Source organism: Centruroides sculpturatus, unplaced genomic scaffold, assembly GCF_000671375.1.
Source record: "Centruroides sculpturatus isolate CEXI.00-Female unplaced genomic scaffold, Cexi_2.0 scaffold944, whole genome shotgun sequence".
Lineage (NCBI taxonomy): Eukaryota > Metazoa > Arthropoda > Arachnida > Scorpiones > Buthidae > Centruroides > Centruroides sculpturatus.
Window position 1 is genome coordinate 98,050 of NW_019385062.1, and position 16,480 is coordinate 114,529.

The following is a 16,480-nucleotide window of genomic DNA, read 5'->3' on the forward strand; positions in this document are numbered from 1 at the left end:
ATTTATACATAAAATTCTAAAATAAATAATAAATTTATCTTTACTAAAAAATTTTGACAAATAGAAAAATTAGATTATGCTTATTAAAAGTACAATTTAAATTTTCACTGTAAATGATTTTATAAAAATATAAATGCTATCATTACAGAAAAAAAATACTATATGAATTACTTTATTTCCTTATCATCAATCAATTAATGTAAAAATATTCATACCTTTTGAAATGATAGATGGACACAAAAGAAATACTGAAAATCCAAAATTACAAATCAAATAAATAAAAACCAAAAAGATTAGCCCAGAAAAACCTAACAATTTTTGTTTATTATAATGAACATCTTTTTCCTGTTAAAGTTTCACTGAATATAAAAAAAGTTATCATTATCAAAATGCATATTTTCAAAATCACTATTCAATTAGACAATATAAGCACAAATTAAAATATTCAATTTAAATTTTACTAACTGAAATTAAAATAAGAGATTTTCTCAAATTTCAAAAAATAGTTCTTTTGAGATGTCCTCATCAATTTTTCATGTACTATACAATGCTAATATGCATAATATGTTGATATGCAAAGGTAGAATAAAAATAAATACAAAAACAAAGCAATTAATTAATAAATTTCACAATTATTCACAATAGATAGAAATTAATGATAAAAACTAACGTAACTATAAAATAAGAAAATTTAGATAAAACAATAGTTTTAATTTGTACTCTTTGTGTAAATAAGGACAACAGATCAGATCAAAGTATCTTTCTTTTTAAATATTTTCAATGCTAATATACATTATCAAAGTATCAAAAAGATTCAAAACTTATAACAGGAATATCAAAGAACTGCTAAAAACACAATTCAAAATCATTATAAATTGCTATAATTTTATTTTAAATGTACAATGGTATCTCATACTTCAAACGACTAACTTTGAATGATTCAGAGTTAACTTATTAAATGTATTAGCTGATATGATTTAATTTTATCAATAATTTATTCTGTTATTTTGTTAATCACTTTTTCTTATAAAAAGTAATTTACAGTATTCAGTTAGTTATAAAACACAAAAGAGAGGTTGTCAGGAATAAATACCATAATAGTGCCTAAAATGAAAGGAAAATATTGCTGTTTGCAAAGCTTTGAGAAATACTGTTTGGAACAGTATTATTCCTATGAATCTGACAAGACTTATTTCAAAAAAATGAAATTCCTTTATCACAAACTGTATTATTCCAATATAGTTTTTAAATTATATCTTTTTCTATTTCTACAAAAATTTGTAAGTACAATTTAGCTTTTTGAAATAATTGTCTAGAAATAGAAAAAAATATATCTTGAGACTCTTAATTTAAAAAACTTGATGTATAATTTAATAATTTTAGAAATATAAACTAATATATACAATCGACCCCCACATAACACGGACTCCTATAGTTCGGATTCCTATATCACAGCGAAAAAATTGCGACAGTATTTGTATAAACACGCTAAAAGAGACTCGTATAATATGGTAAACATCATCGCGTGTCGCGACAGGATTGGTCGAATCTAGACCAATAGCGAATATTGTACAAACCGTTGAGTTTAAACGAGCAGCGGACCTACTAAAAACCATTTATTATTTAACGTCCATAAAAATTATATTTATATTAATGATGTCTCCGAAGTTCAGCAAATTTTTCGCAAAAAAAGTAATTTATCAGAAGCACGCGAGCGCCATTCGATGACAAGCTCCACGACGAAAACAAGCTTAAGCAATGGTGTAGTCGAACGGTGCACACTCGGTAAGTAATCCTACAATTTTTTGTTTATAGCATAGTTTATATGGATTATTCCCAAAAAATTATACATATTTTGAAAATGTTGAGTCAAATTAGTCTAGAATTGATTAATTTTATGGAAGAAAACCTTTCAAACAGCCGTAGTCCGTAAATTGCATACGTGCCGGGCTGTGATTGGCTGGACTTGTAGAAAATGGATTCATAAAAACCAGAACGTATCTACAGTGTTATAGGGGGTCAACTGTATTTCTAAAACTATTAAAAAGAAAATTGCTATCATAAATCAATAAATTGCCTAATTTTGTTAACTGATATTGTATATAGCAGGAAATCAACATATTAGATAAAACTTAATAAAATCTTTTAATCCTGAGTTTTTGATGTTCTATATTATAAAATAATTAACTGAAGTATTAGTAGGCTGACAAGTAATTATTATAGATTGCTATAGTTTTTTTATAAGTAAAATAATAAAATAAATCAATTTTATAGTATACAACATTTTTAATCATTTGATATTAAGAAAATTGCTATATATTTATTAAAAATAATTCATTTAAATACTCTTGATTAACTTCTTATTTCAAATCAATTAAAAAAATAACGCAAAAACAATCGTATTTTAAAGAAATCAGTTTAAGTATTTTCAGGCTAATCTATTCTATCTTCAAAATTTATTTCACAAAGAAAAATAAGAATTAAAAAATAAAAAAAAATTATTAAGTTTTGATTTCTTTGAAATAAGATTATCTTTGTGTATTTTGATTGTTTTAAAATACAAACTGTACTTTATATACAAATTTTGTTGCAGCTTATTTATTTAGATAGATAGAAATTAATGATAAAAATGTTTGTCAATGTTTATTAATATGCAACTCATTTAAGTGGCATTTTTAATACCACTTAAATGAGTTTCATATTAATAAATAAATAGACAATATTAATAAAAATAGACAAGCTGTAGCATGTCTATCTAATAATCAATCAAATCATCCTTTGCTAAACTTTACTCCAGAAGTAACAGCAGAATATTCAAATAATGTATAAATTTCTTTTGCTTTTTTCAACAATCTTGTGTGTAAAACATTTTTTCATTCTTTCTTCTCATATTCTACTTTGTACCACAAATATGTAATTACTAAAACTATAAAAAACCTTCAATTAGACATATCTTTAAATTTTTTGACACTTATATATGTTTTTATTTCAAATCATATGAATTATAGCTTATCATAAATATTAAATCAAGAAAGTTTAACAGGAAAAAAACCCCTCATTTTTTTCCTACGCTTATTTGCTTCATAGGAAAGATGCAATATAACTATAAGTGATTTAAATTAATGCTGACAATAACTCACAAAATATTCTTAATAAATTTAATTAATTATAGCAACAATGTTTAATAACTTAAGCCTGTACTTACTTCTAATGTGATCATCAGCTAACAATGATTGTGATGATACTACAACTGTGGCTGTACCATGCTGTGTTCCTTGTGAAGCTAAAAAAAAAAAGCATTATTATTATGAATCATATTTTTATGTAGATAAAATTACCTTCATAATTTTAAAAATATAAGCAAATAGATACAAGCATACTAAGATGTAATCAAAAGTTTATATTAACACTATCTATATTATATCTATGTTAAAACTGTCTAATCTCATCAGTTCACAATAAATTAACATTTCTTTTTCTTTTGAACTGATAAACTATTAATCATTATTCTACATCACTTTCACTTAAGTATTCATCAATACTCTCGATTTGATTCCTAACAATCCTCTGTGTCAATGATGCCTAACTATTCCCCATACCAAATCAGGCCTGAAAACATATTTGACACATCACATAAATGATAGAAATAAGCCTGCATTTAGTATATGTGAAATACACAAAATATACTGTGAAAAGAACAACAAAGAAGAAAATGTATACTGAGAGGACTTTCTATGGAAAACTGGCTCTATTTAGATACATGAAAAACTTGGAAAATGCCACATAATCAACCTGTTGGTAAGCTGAGAACCCATAACCAATTACCAGAGTTTGGTGGTTTTATCTACTTGGCGACTGGTTAGTCCAGCTACCTATGATTTAAATAAAATTTGGCCTTCCAATCAAAAAGTTTGGGCACCACTGTTCTATATCACCATCTTCATATTGGTGAATTAGATTACTGGTTTGTAGTTAATTAATGGTATGTTTCTTTAAAAAATATAATTTCACTACCTTGAGAATGATTAACTTTTATAAAAATTCCACAGCATGGAAATGGATTTTCTATTATTTGTGAAGAAACTGCCTCTCATGCTTCTATAATTGATTGTAAATAAATGTCAATTGATAATGGCTTTCTTTTTCCATTTGTGGTTAAAGACAAGTTTCCTTGACTAATTAAAATATTATGACAAAATATTCTTGAATATGAAGTTTGAATGTTTTCTCCAAAAGGCATCTCCTGGTATAACAGCCATATATCAGTTTTCATATTTTATAAAACTGCTTTTATTGATGAACTAAAATGCCACTTAAAAGAGTTCCATATTAATAAACATTGACAAAATTAATATGAACCTAGTTAAATTTACACTTTAAATAACGTTTTTTAAGCTACCGCCCATTCAAATTTTTCCAACTAATTCAAAACTAGTTTGTGATGAAACTTCTTAATTGCATTGGCCAGTTAAAATTTAGCAGAACATATGGGGGATATTTAAAGCTATTAGGTTTTCCACTTAACATCATAGTTATTTGTGATTTCTCATTCCCTTTACTAGAACAGAACCATAAAGAGCTCTTTGGTGCTAAAGTAGTAGACAATATCTGACCCAAACTTCAGTTTCTTCAAATCTAATAATATCATTAAATTCATAATTATTTTTGATTCAAATGTTTTGAATATGCAATAATAAATTTTATAACCGTATCAACATAATCAGCTGGTTGCTGACATACAGTAGTGGTTCTTTGTAAAGCTGTAGTATGTCTAGCTAATAATCAATCAAGTCATCCTTTGCTAAACTTTACTCCAGAAGTAACAGCAGAATATTCAAATAATGTATAAATTTCTTTTGCTTTTTCAACAATCTTGAGTGTAAAACATTTTTTCTTTCTTTCTTCTCACATTCTTCTTTCTACCACAAATACAGTTCATCCTCTAGTTCAGGAGTTGTGAATTTCAAATCCAGCAAAGAGCCAGTCAAATAGATGTATATCAGATGCAGGTTGTATTCATTATTATTTGGTAAACCAATACATATCGTAATTTAAAAATGGCTCTAATAAAGGCCTTTTTGTTGCCAGTCCTTTACTACTTACGTAAACAGACATTTGAATTTTTCTGTTTTAATACCCATAAGATGTTAGAAATATTGATTTAAAAAAAAAAAAAAAAAATCAAGGCCACGAACCAGATATGAAGCCTTAATGGGCCGTATCTGGCCCGTGGGTCTCCAGTTTGCAACCCCTGCTCCAGTTGTTCAAAAAATGGTTTTCATCCATTACCTTGAATTCACACATATTTCTTATTATCTTTATTGACAACTGTGTGATCTATTTCTTTTAAATTCTTCTTCCACTGTTTAATATTTTGACTATCATTATTATATTCCTTGGAAACTCAAAATAAGCATTTTATCAAATTCAACAATTTACTTTTTTTTTAAATTCAAGGGGTAAGGATCATTTCTTACCAGATGCCATTTTCATTAGCACTACCACCACCAGACTTGCCAATGCTTTTACAATACTCTTGCAACCTTTAGCAGGAAAGTAATGCCAAAAATTGCCCAATAGAAAAGTATAGAAACCATTACAAACTTCATTAAAAATTCAATGCATTGGCAGATGGTAGTAGTGTACAATCATTTTGTAAAAGTCACCTGAATTACTGTAAGTGCATGGGTTTTACTGTTTTTTGAACCACTTCTACCCTTTGGTTATTATTAAAATATGAGTCATTAAATGCAAAAATATGATAGTGACTACAATATTTGGTGCAAATGCCATTAATTTCTAAATTATTTATACATTATTTCTTTCTAAATATAGCATTTTATCACAAGTTTACAATAAATCACTAAACAATCACCTAAATATTGGGCTATAATATGGCTAATTAAATGATTGGTATAAAGTAATTTGTAATTAATTTAATAACTTATTTATTTAATTATAATTATTAATTTACTTAAGAGATGGCGCCTAACGTCTACCTCTAATGACAAATTACTTTATACCAATAATTTAATTAGCCATATTATAGCCCAATATTTAGGCGATCGTTTGGTGATTTATTGTATACTACTCGGATTTTAAGATGATGTTATATGTATCACAAGTTTATTTAGTAAAAAATATAAACAAACAAAATATTTATAATGTTCAAAATACATTCAATCAAAATACATATTTTTATTTCAAAAATTTTATCATCATCATCATTATTAAATTTTCTTACACTTTTATGAGAATAAACTGGAGAAATCCTATTTATTTATTTTATTCAAAAAAATTACTTATAATTGACAATATTTTATAACAGAAATAAAGATTACTTCTAAAACATCATAAAATTTCAATATGAATGGCTTATCCATATTTGATACAACAGAAACTGCAAATATTAATGACTTATAAATGAATAAATGAAAATTAATGATATACATTCTCTTATAGGCAAAAGAAACAACTCTTAACTTTCCTACTAGCTTAATGTTTGAAGAGAAGGCATTGATTATGCAAAATGTTTGAAAATAGTCCATTTGTTTGCAGTCTGTCAAAGTCGCTACTGAAGTCAGTCTTCTGAATTAGAACTGAATGATCTGAACCAAACTGAACTTCAAATTGTTTGCAGTGTGAAACATTGTAAATAAACATCTGCAAACAACATAACAGCAAATATCAATGCAGATATTTGAGACACAACACCATATACAGTCAAACTTTCATAAAACAAAATTCTGTATTACAAATTTTTTATGAAACATTTAAAATACACATTTTTTAAATGTAAAAATGCCTGTATTTAACTAAGTTTGGCAAGTTGGATAAATTAAAATATGTATATATATATATATATATATAATTATTTCAATTTTAAAAACTGATTTGCTAAATTGACTCATTCCTGCAATAGTACCACCAGGTGGCTTGTTTTGAAGACAAAACATATTTTATTATATCCATAATGAGATCTATTCTATCCTAGTATATCATCCTGTTACACATCTATATTCTAGGATAGTTTCATATAGCATTTTTGATACATTCAAAATTATGAAACAGCTTCCTTCAGCAAGAAATATTCCAGATAAAATTTTTAATTTTTTAAATAAAATAGTAGTAAAGGTAAAATTTACTATTTTTTAACATAAATATGTAAGAATACTTATCATTTCAATCAAAATATTTTCTTCAATTTCAATAAAAAATGTTATAACAGTAACTTCTATTTCTTTTTTTTGTGTTAAATACATACATATCATTTTATTTTGTTATTAATACAAGTTCAAGGGTATTTTTATAAAGCATTATTACAATATAGCACTGTTTTTTTTTCCACTTAACTTTTCTTTATTAAATTCTCTGAATTTCCCAGAGGAAATCTGTTATACAAAAATTCAGCTGTACATATGTGTGATAGTTTAATTTTCATATGTGTTGCTTTGCAGCTAATTCCTAGATTGTATTGATAGGCCTACCACTGATGAAATAGTCATCAAAATGTTTAGTATGTTGTTTGTAAATACAGTACACTAAGTTGATCATATACTTTGCTATAAACAACCAATTTCCTTGTCATAGAACTATTTCGTTGTTTGTAGCATATCTCTCTATGATGTTTCCATACATCATAAACTCTTCTGAACTTTTATTGCTGGATATTGTTTACACACTTCCTTATAGATTTTAAATGACGTACAAAATGCTAATTTTTTTTAAAACTCATTGTTTAATGTATTTTAGTGTTAACATCAAATTAACTTATTTCATTGGCTATAAAAAATTAAATACATATTTTATTTTATTATTTACAAATGTAGTTCTCTAATTCTGTTGTATTTTTTATTCAAGAAACAGTTCTACAAATAATAGAAATAGATATAAATATGCAATTTGATTCAGACATCAGAGTTCAGATATTGACTTTTTATCCATTAATGTGAAAACTTNAGGCAGACAAGTTTTAGATACTCCAGACAAATCACCAAGAGTATTGTCCAATTATTGGACAAGTAGAAACAGCTGCAAAAGCATCATGTATGATGTCATGTCTAGAACAATAAAATAAACTTAATTTTGATTTCCTCTCATAAAATAAGTTTATTTTATTGTTCTAGACATGACATATATATGTGTCATGTCTAGAACAATAAAATAAACTTAATTTTGATTTCCTCTCATATTAATTAACTAATAATAATTTCTTCCTTTAGATTAAATTAAACAACAGTACCTAGAATTCACTAATTATTTTTATTAGATGAATTTTTTCAACAGTTTTTCTGCTAAAAATTCCAAATCAAAGTGAAGTTTTCTTACCTTTAAAAAAATATCCAAAAGTTATTTCCATACGTTTTAAAAGTATATAAGGAACTTAGATTTTTAAATTTCAATCTGTTTAAACTTGAACTTTTTAGTGGACATTATTTTGATTTTTTTGTAATAAGTACTACTAAAGATATCTGTATAATTAAAAAATTCTCTGAATGCTCTACAACGTTAATAATTAATATATTTTGGAACAATAGTATGTTTTCAGCTTGAATAAAACTTTGAAATTTACATATATAGATATCTAATTAAATAATTTGTAAAGTCAGTTCATTATTAAGTTTGTAAATTTAAAAATTTTAATTTTATGAACAAAGTCAAGAAGAAACAGGATTTTATACAGTATTTTATGATTATCATACCTAGTCATTATACCATCAGACTAAGCTATTAATTAGAAAATACAGTAGAGCATCGTTTATCCGAATCAATTGAGGACTGGGGTTGTTTGGATAACTTATTTTTCGGATAACCAATTATGTACAAAAAAATATATTAATTCATCCCATGTTGAAATTTTTCTCCGTTGCATTATGCTTCGCGTTGAATTTTCATCGATGTTAAGCCTGACGAAGACTATTGTATCGTTAAAAATTATTTTTTTATTTTGTACAAACAAAATAAATATATTGAAAAATATAAAAACAATAAAAAAATTATACTTCAGAAGTTAATTTAGTATCAAAAACGTAAAATATTTGAGTAGCCAAAGACATAGCCAAAGATTACATCACCACAGCACTGGCGAAAATTTAAATTTGTCGACTGGAATTCCTTCGGATAACCGACCTTCGGATAAACGACGCTCTACTGTATAGTAACTCTAGAATAAATATCTGAAAGTTAAATATTTTTATCCTGGAACAATAAAAATTTATCCTAAATATAGAGTAGAAGCTGATTATCAAAGCTCTGATTAATTAAGATTCCACATTATTCAAGGTAAACTTTTAAGTAAATACACTAATTGTCATATTGTAATACATAAAAGTTTAAATCAGTAATGCATAATACAAAGTGATTTATTTCTGTTACCTTTTATCATTTGATTTCAGTGTTAAATAATCCATTAAAATATAACTCCAATAATATACATTTTTATTATTAAAATTATTGCATACATTAACTGTATAATGTAAGATGTAAAAAATAAAAATAATGTTCTTATATATGATTAAATTCATTAAGGTATAAAAAAAAAAGCTTAAAATGATAACATGTAAATCTTTTATATTTGTAATTTTTAATCCAAAATAGCTGTGTGTGTTTTATCCAAGTTTTTGGCTTTCTGAGGTAACTCAGTCCACATTACTTGGATAATTGGGGTTCTACTGTAATATCTTAAAAAGAGAGTGACTGAGATTTTAAGAGTATTAAAAATATGAATTAAAAGCTATATATATATATACATACAGGTAACCTCCGTATAACACGGTAGTTACGTTCCAAAAAATTGCCGTGTTATGCGAATCCGTGTTATATGAAACAAAGAACTAATACGAAAAGGAGGGTTAGGTTCCAAAAATTAAAAAACATGCTAGTATATTTTCATAATTAAGATAAATATCTTCATTAAAATTTTTTAAGTGATACATATTAATATAAATTAAACAATGTTTTCTTCGTCATCACTAAAAACACTATTAATTAACCGAGAGCGTTTTCTTTTTGGCAAGTTATCCTTATCCTCTGAGCATTTTTCTGCATTATCTTCAGATCCATGCTTTACCTTTTGCAAAATGTATGTAATTTTAGATTGCTTGCTTCTAGTTAAAAGGTCTTTATAAATTTCCTTATATGGTGCTAAGCACTTATGAAGAATAAAGCAAGTATGGAATAAGGGAAAAACATTCGGCAACATCAGAAGCAGAAGCGTCGCGATCTGGCAACATTGAAACAAGTTTCGAGAAGGACCACGTGTATCGACAGAAGGCGAGAAGAGAAAATTTACATACTTAAGTACTAATAGTTCACGAAAATAATAATTTTCGTGAACTATTATTACTTAAGTATGTAAAAATTTATTACATTTCCTGTTGTACGAGGGTTTTATCCAATTCTCGAACCGTGTCAGAGTAAATCCGTGCTATAAAAGTACCGTGTTATACGGGGGATGGTACCAATTCTCGAACCGTGTTAGAGTGAATCCGTGCTATAGAAGTGCCGTGTTATACGGGGGTTACCTGTACCTGAAAAACAACACAGTTTAAAGAAAAATTTAGTACCTTGTAGGATCATTTCTTGCATGGTTTTCTGTCATGGTACCACCTCAAAGCTAACAATGTTTTTCTAATTCAGTATATATATATTACTTGACAAATAAGTTATGCACTGAAATAGAATTGTCCAGTTATTACAAAACTCATCATACAGATATGTCTCAGATAGGTATGTTAATTACCAATGCAGTCCAATTGTTTTCCAGGTAAAACCACTACTCCAGTTTCCTATATAATAGCTGGCAGAGACTCACTATATTCAGCATTTTCAGTACACCAGTAATTTGGAGGTCTTTAAATGCCAGACAACTGTACAATGCAGTCAAAGACATTCACTCAACTGCCTTTCTGTGAGATGTGTATAAAGATACTTGAGAAAGACAGCATCACTGGACTGGAGGAAGGCAGTTGACTGTTTCATCAAACTGCCTGCCATCCAAGTTGTTCTGATGTGGCTGAGACATTGGGAAAAACAAAAATATAAGAGGGCATGCATACAAGGCAGACAAGTTTTAGATACTCCAGACAAATCACCAAGAGTATTGTCCAATTATTGGACAAGTAGAAACAGCTGCAAAAGCATCATGTATGATGACTGCTATACATCCTGAATTAGAAAAACATTGTTAGCTTTGAGGTGGTACCATGACAGAAAACCATGCAAGAAATGATCCTACAAGGTACTAAATTTTTCTTTAAACTGTGTTGTTTTTCAGATATTTGTCCTTTTGTTTTGATATTATAATAACTTATTGCCATCAATAAAAGAACCCCAGCAACATTTAGATTACATTTAAATATATTTTGCGTTATTGATTATTTATATATCTATAAACCAACTGAGTTGAAATTAATGATTCAGAATAATGTTATTAATATTGGTAATATCACATCTATTAACAATTACAAAATTTAAACTCAATTTTTATTCGCTAGTTTAAAAATGGCCAGGGAAAAAATTACCAGTAGGTTTGTATGAATGTACAGTATTACAATTTAAAAATTTTAATACACCCAAAAAAAAGTATAGTTCTGAATAGGGTTTCTCATTTTCTGGTCTTTTGCTTGTCCCGGGATTCCAGGATAAAAGTTAACTGTTTCCCAGGATCCTGGGAAATCCCAGGATAGAATTATTTATCAGATATACAAAATATCTTGAAATCAAATGATATAATTATTTTTCGTTTTTTAAAGTAATTTAATATGTTCAGCAACCTCCAAAACCATATTAATAATGCTGTGTAAGATATATATTAAAAATTACCTTTGAATTATGTAGAAATTTTCACAAATAGAAAAAATTTATTAAAGTTTGTTGGAAACTGCATATAACAACAACAAAAATTCTTTGAATTGAGTTAAAAATTAAAAATTGAACTTAGATCAAACTTCTAACTTAACCTTTCAACAGTGGACTAGTCGGGTATGGTTCTACCCCTAATAGTGGAGAATAAACGTGGAAAATTTTTAAAGTATTTTTCCACGCTTTTTTTCATTACTGTTTCGAAAAAAGATTTTGTAAACAGTTACGACTAGTAAAGAAAAGTCTCTTTATTCTTACATAATTCATTTTTTATGTAAAATTGTTTTTGCAGTAGTTTTAAGCTAGTTTTTGGTGATATCCCCAAAAGTATTTGATGACTATAGTTGTCCCTCACCACTGCTACACCCTTGCACAGTGTATAATCACCCTTGACAACTATAGTCATCGCTCACTGCCAAGTAGTTAAAAGGTAACTTTCATTTTTTAAATAAAACATTATAAAAATGTACAATAATAATTTGTATTAAGATTTTAAAAAGCAAAGATGGTCAATATGCCAATCACTCAAATTGATTCTTATTTTAGTAAAGAAAAGTCCTGCTATTGAGAATGCCCTTTCTGATTCAATTGACATGAGTGGAATCGTCTTTAATGCATTTAAGAGAAGACAAATGTAATGTCTTTTTTCACCCATAGCCTGAAAGATTTTTAGTTCATTTTCGAGATTGTAGTACTTCTTTTGCCATCTAGTATTCTTGATTTGTCTACCTCAGCTGCTGTAATAGAAACATCAAGCTTATAGCTCAATAATTCAGCAGTTCATTTGTCTTTAATAATCAGGTTTATGAAGAAAAACTTCATACTTGCATACTTCATACTCATTTGTATCCTTGCTCAATTTGCACAAACTGGCGTTATGCAGTTATTGAGGCTACTGGGCATGGTTAAAAATTAAGACAGCAAAGCACAATTATTCCAGATATTACAGGTTCTGACAAGTAAAAAATTTTCAGTCTTGCCACAAATAAGCCACATATTGATTATTGACCATTTGTAACATGCCATAACGAGAAAAAAATTTAAAAAACTAATAAGTAGGTTTAAAATTAATAAATACAAATGTATTCTGACTATTTATGAGTTAATTATACTTCCTATTTGCAAAATTTCCTCAACCTTAACACAAAATAAGAAAAAAAAAAATTTTTAAGAAATTTGTGGGATTTCCCGGGATAAGAAGAATTTCCCAGGATATTTCCCTGGGTTAAAAAACAACTGGGATCTAGTTTGAGAAAACCTAGTTCTGAATTAGATAACAACTGATAACATATCTACAGAAAATTGTGATTATGATCTTCATTCATTCTTTTTCTGTTCATTCCAAATTGTCATAATAAGATTTACATAAATTCTATAAAAGAACTATAACAGTCAACACTGCCACTATAAACAGTAACTTATTCTGAATCCTTCAGTACCCTGAACTAGCCTACTTGTTAAACTTATAGTCCAAAATAAAAATTCAGCAATTTGCTTGTTTCTACATATAATATTTTTATAAAATTTAAAAATCTTTGGATAACAAAATCATACTTATTTAATGTTAGACTTTTGAAATATAAATAATGAATATAAAATAATAAAAAAATGCAAAAATAGAAATTTATTATCATCATTATTATTTGTATTGGAGATATTATTAAATAGACCCTAATATTATTTTAAACTGAAATTATAGTATTGTTAAAATATTTATTTAGAGAATTATTAAACAATACATGTACAAAATAATCATCTCTGCCAGAATATGGCATCATGACATACAGATGTTTGACTATTAAAAAATAAGATGTATTTTTTATACTTGTTATAAACAAACACATTTTATATGTTTTTATATGTATAAAAAGAAAAACATATTCAAAAAATTTTCACCTTAAAATTTTGATAATTTAGAATACCAAACAGTCAAACAACTTATCTTCAGTAAGAGACAAATATTCCATATTCATAGACTTATTTTCTATATTAATAAAATTATTATTATATATAATAAAACAATGATAAGATATTCTAGTTTGGAATTGCTAAATTTAATAATTTCAAAGAGTAAAAAGAATGTAAATTATTTTTCCATTAAAAAATACATCACAGATATTTACTGTCACATAAAATTTTATGAAACATTAAAAGTGGCTCTCTCATATTATATAGCCTATCTCAATATTCTACAAATAAATAGAAATCTGTTCAGGATCCTAATAGTATCATATCTGATTGATTCATTAATCCTTACTATACACTTACAACAACTTATTTTTTAAAAATAACAGATTACCTCTCAAGTAAAGATCATCTTAAACAAAAAATAGGAGAGAGAGAGACCACTTAACTATATGTAACTGTTCCTAATTGGTATGCTTTTAATTAAATAGCATATTTATCAATAATTAATAATTACTTCAATATTAAAATAAATTGAGACATATTTTACTAAGTAGATAAGATACTAACAGATTACAAAAAAACTTTTTCACTAATGAAAATGGTAAAAACAATTACAATGATAATGAAATTACAAATAAAATAAATTCATAGTGTAAATAATCCAACAGAAACATTTACACTTTATATTTGTTTATTTCTCTTCAAATTTAATTAGATCAGACATTTGTATAAATTAGTAGAAATTAAAGACAATATTTATTTTGAATAAATATCAATCAATTTGAATAACACAAGCAAAACAAATAAATTCCTGTCTGAATTTTTTAACATTTACACTTTTTTAATTAATGAAAACTTCTAAATTAAGCTCACTTATTCAGGCAACACGAAATTATCGGTGGCATGTCACAGCTTTACTGGTACCCAGCAAATTCAAATCAGGAAGCCTGGCATACAGTATTGACTTCAGACAATAACTGCGTTCAGCAGACTCAACAGTTCTGGAGCCGTTGAGTATTTTTCTGCCGAACGCCTCAACAGTAGTGCTCTTTCTGAACACGTTTGGTGTTTTGACATCACGTTTAGTAGCATCTCTCATTTACGCTACCTATCACTACCCGAAACTGATCAAGAAAGCTTTTTGTTCCAATGCAAGGTCACTCATCATTCAGCAGATCCAGGTTGCTATGTAGCAGCTACCAATTTGCTCAGTAACAACTGTTGAGTATGCTGAACACAGCAATTTTCTTCAGGAAAATTTTTTGGGAAAAATATTTTCTTATAGAAAATTGGTTTGGGGCCCATATTAGTGGAGGCCCCAGGCAATTACCCTTTTAGCCCATAGGATAACCCACCAGAGAATTATGTTTTTCTTTTTTTTAACTTCCCACACACGTGAAGAATATATAATATACCGATAAACAAAAGTTACATCAGGCCGTAATTATTAAATTAGCCTTAAAAAACAAAAACTAAAATAAAATTCTCCCCTCATATATAATAAAGCAATTACCAAAATATTTTAATAATAGTAATAATAAAAGATGTTTTTTTCCTGAAGATTTTTTCCTAAACATTTTTCCATTGTCTCATAATTATCTTCATCAAAAACGATTAAAGAGAAGAAAATATAGAAGAAAAAAAAATATACAAAATACATTCAAACGAATGCATTAAAAGAGACGACGACGGATAATTTTTTTTGAATAAACTGTCCACCTACTCTACGAGTGTCAGCTGATAATATCCCGGAAACTTACCACACCTGCAGTTAACAGCATCTTCGATTCGGTTGTAATACGTGTAACATGTACCGCAACAGAAGCTTTCGTTCCTCGTCTCCCCAGACGTCGCCATGTTGGTTCGACTTGGTACAGAAACCGTGGTAACAACCGCTTTTCTGGTAAGATATTTCGAAGACTACTTACTAGCTGTCGTATACATAACAGTCTCAGCGGATGTTCTCACGAATCTCGTATCAACTTCCGATAATATCTTCTGGTTTTTTACAATTAATGTTAAAGTTAGAGAATATAGAAATGGCCGACTTATTCCACCAAGTTTATAATTCACCGATGTTACGTCGCCAATGGGAAGATGGTATGGCGGTCACGTGACGCGACCGACGTCATAAGGCAGGAGTGGCTGTTTGAGAAAAGTAAAGCGAAATAGTTGAACAAATCGATCAATTTTACCATTTATTATTAAGCCGTAATAAATCTGATAGACGATACATTCGATAAATAGATTTTAAAACGGATTAAATCTACGTTAAACGTTTACAGAAAATGTATTGAGAAAATGGTCATCACCAGTTTGCTGATTGGTAACTGTTCAAAAAATCCGGATCTTTAACTGCTTATTCCTTTACTCTATTTTTTTCCCTTTTTTTTTAGGATATAGTTTTTCGGCTTTTTTTTAAATATCTATCGACGATTTAAATTCGTCCTTACGATTTATTTCGTCGTGAATTTTCTTCTCTTTTATATCTTCGAAATGTTTCGGGTTAAAGACGGCGCTTGATTAATTTTTAAAATAATTCCCGACTTATTGGTGAAGTATCTGAGCGACTTCGTTCAGATATAGAGCATTATAGAAACGGTGAAGCGAAACTGAAACCAACAGGTGGTTAATACTGGATAATATATATTTATATATACATATACATATAAACACTCCTCTTTTGTAAACATTAAACGTCTGCCTTTTT

At 27.6% G+C, this 16,480-nt stretch overlaps 1 protein-coding gene across 9 annotated transcripts in view; it reads right to left on the reverse strand.

Annotated features, from left to right (window-relative positions):
- Positions 1 to 16,480, reverse strand: part of LOC111634121 — a 59,014-nt gene that overhangs the window by 23,776 nt on the left and 18,758 nt on the right. For 2 of the 9 annotated variants that reach the window (XM_023378816.1, XM_023378815.1), the window contains exons 3-4: positions 15,699 to 16,382; positions 3,206 to 3,283 (exon numbers count right to left, since the gene is read on the reverse strand). In XM_023378816.1, the coding sequence (XP_023234584.1) occupies positions 3,206 to 3,283; positions 15,699 to 15,714 (94 nt within the window). In that variant the 5' untranslated portion in view covers positions 15,715 to 16,382. Of the gene's footprint in view, positions 1 to 3,205; positions 3,284 to 15,530; positions 16,383 to 16,480 lie in introns of those variants that run through there. The other 7 variants (XM_023378813.1, XM_023378812.1, XM_023378814.1 and 4 more) reach the window with 6 other exon arrangements.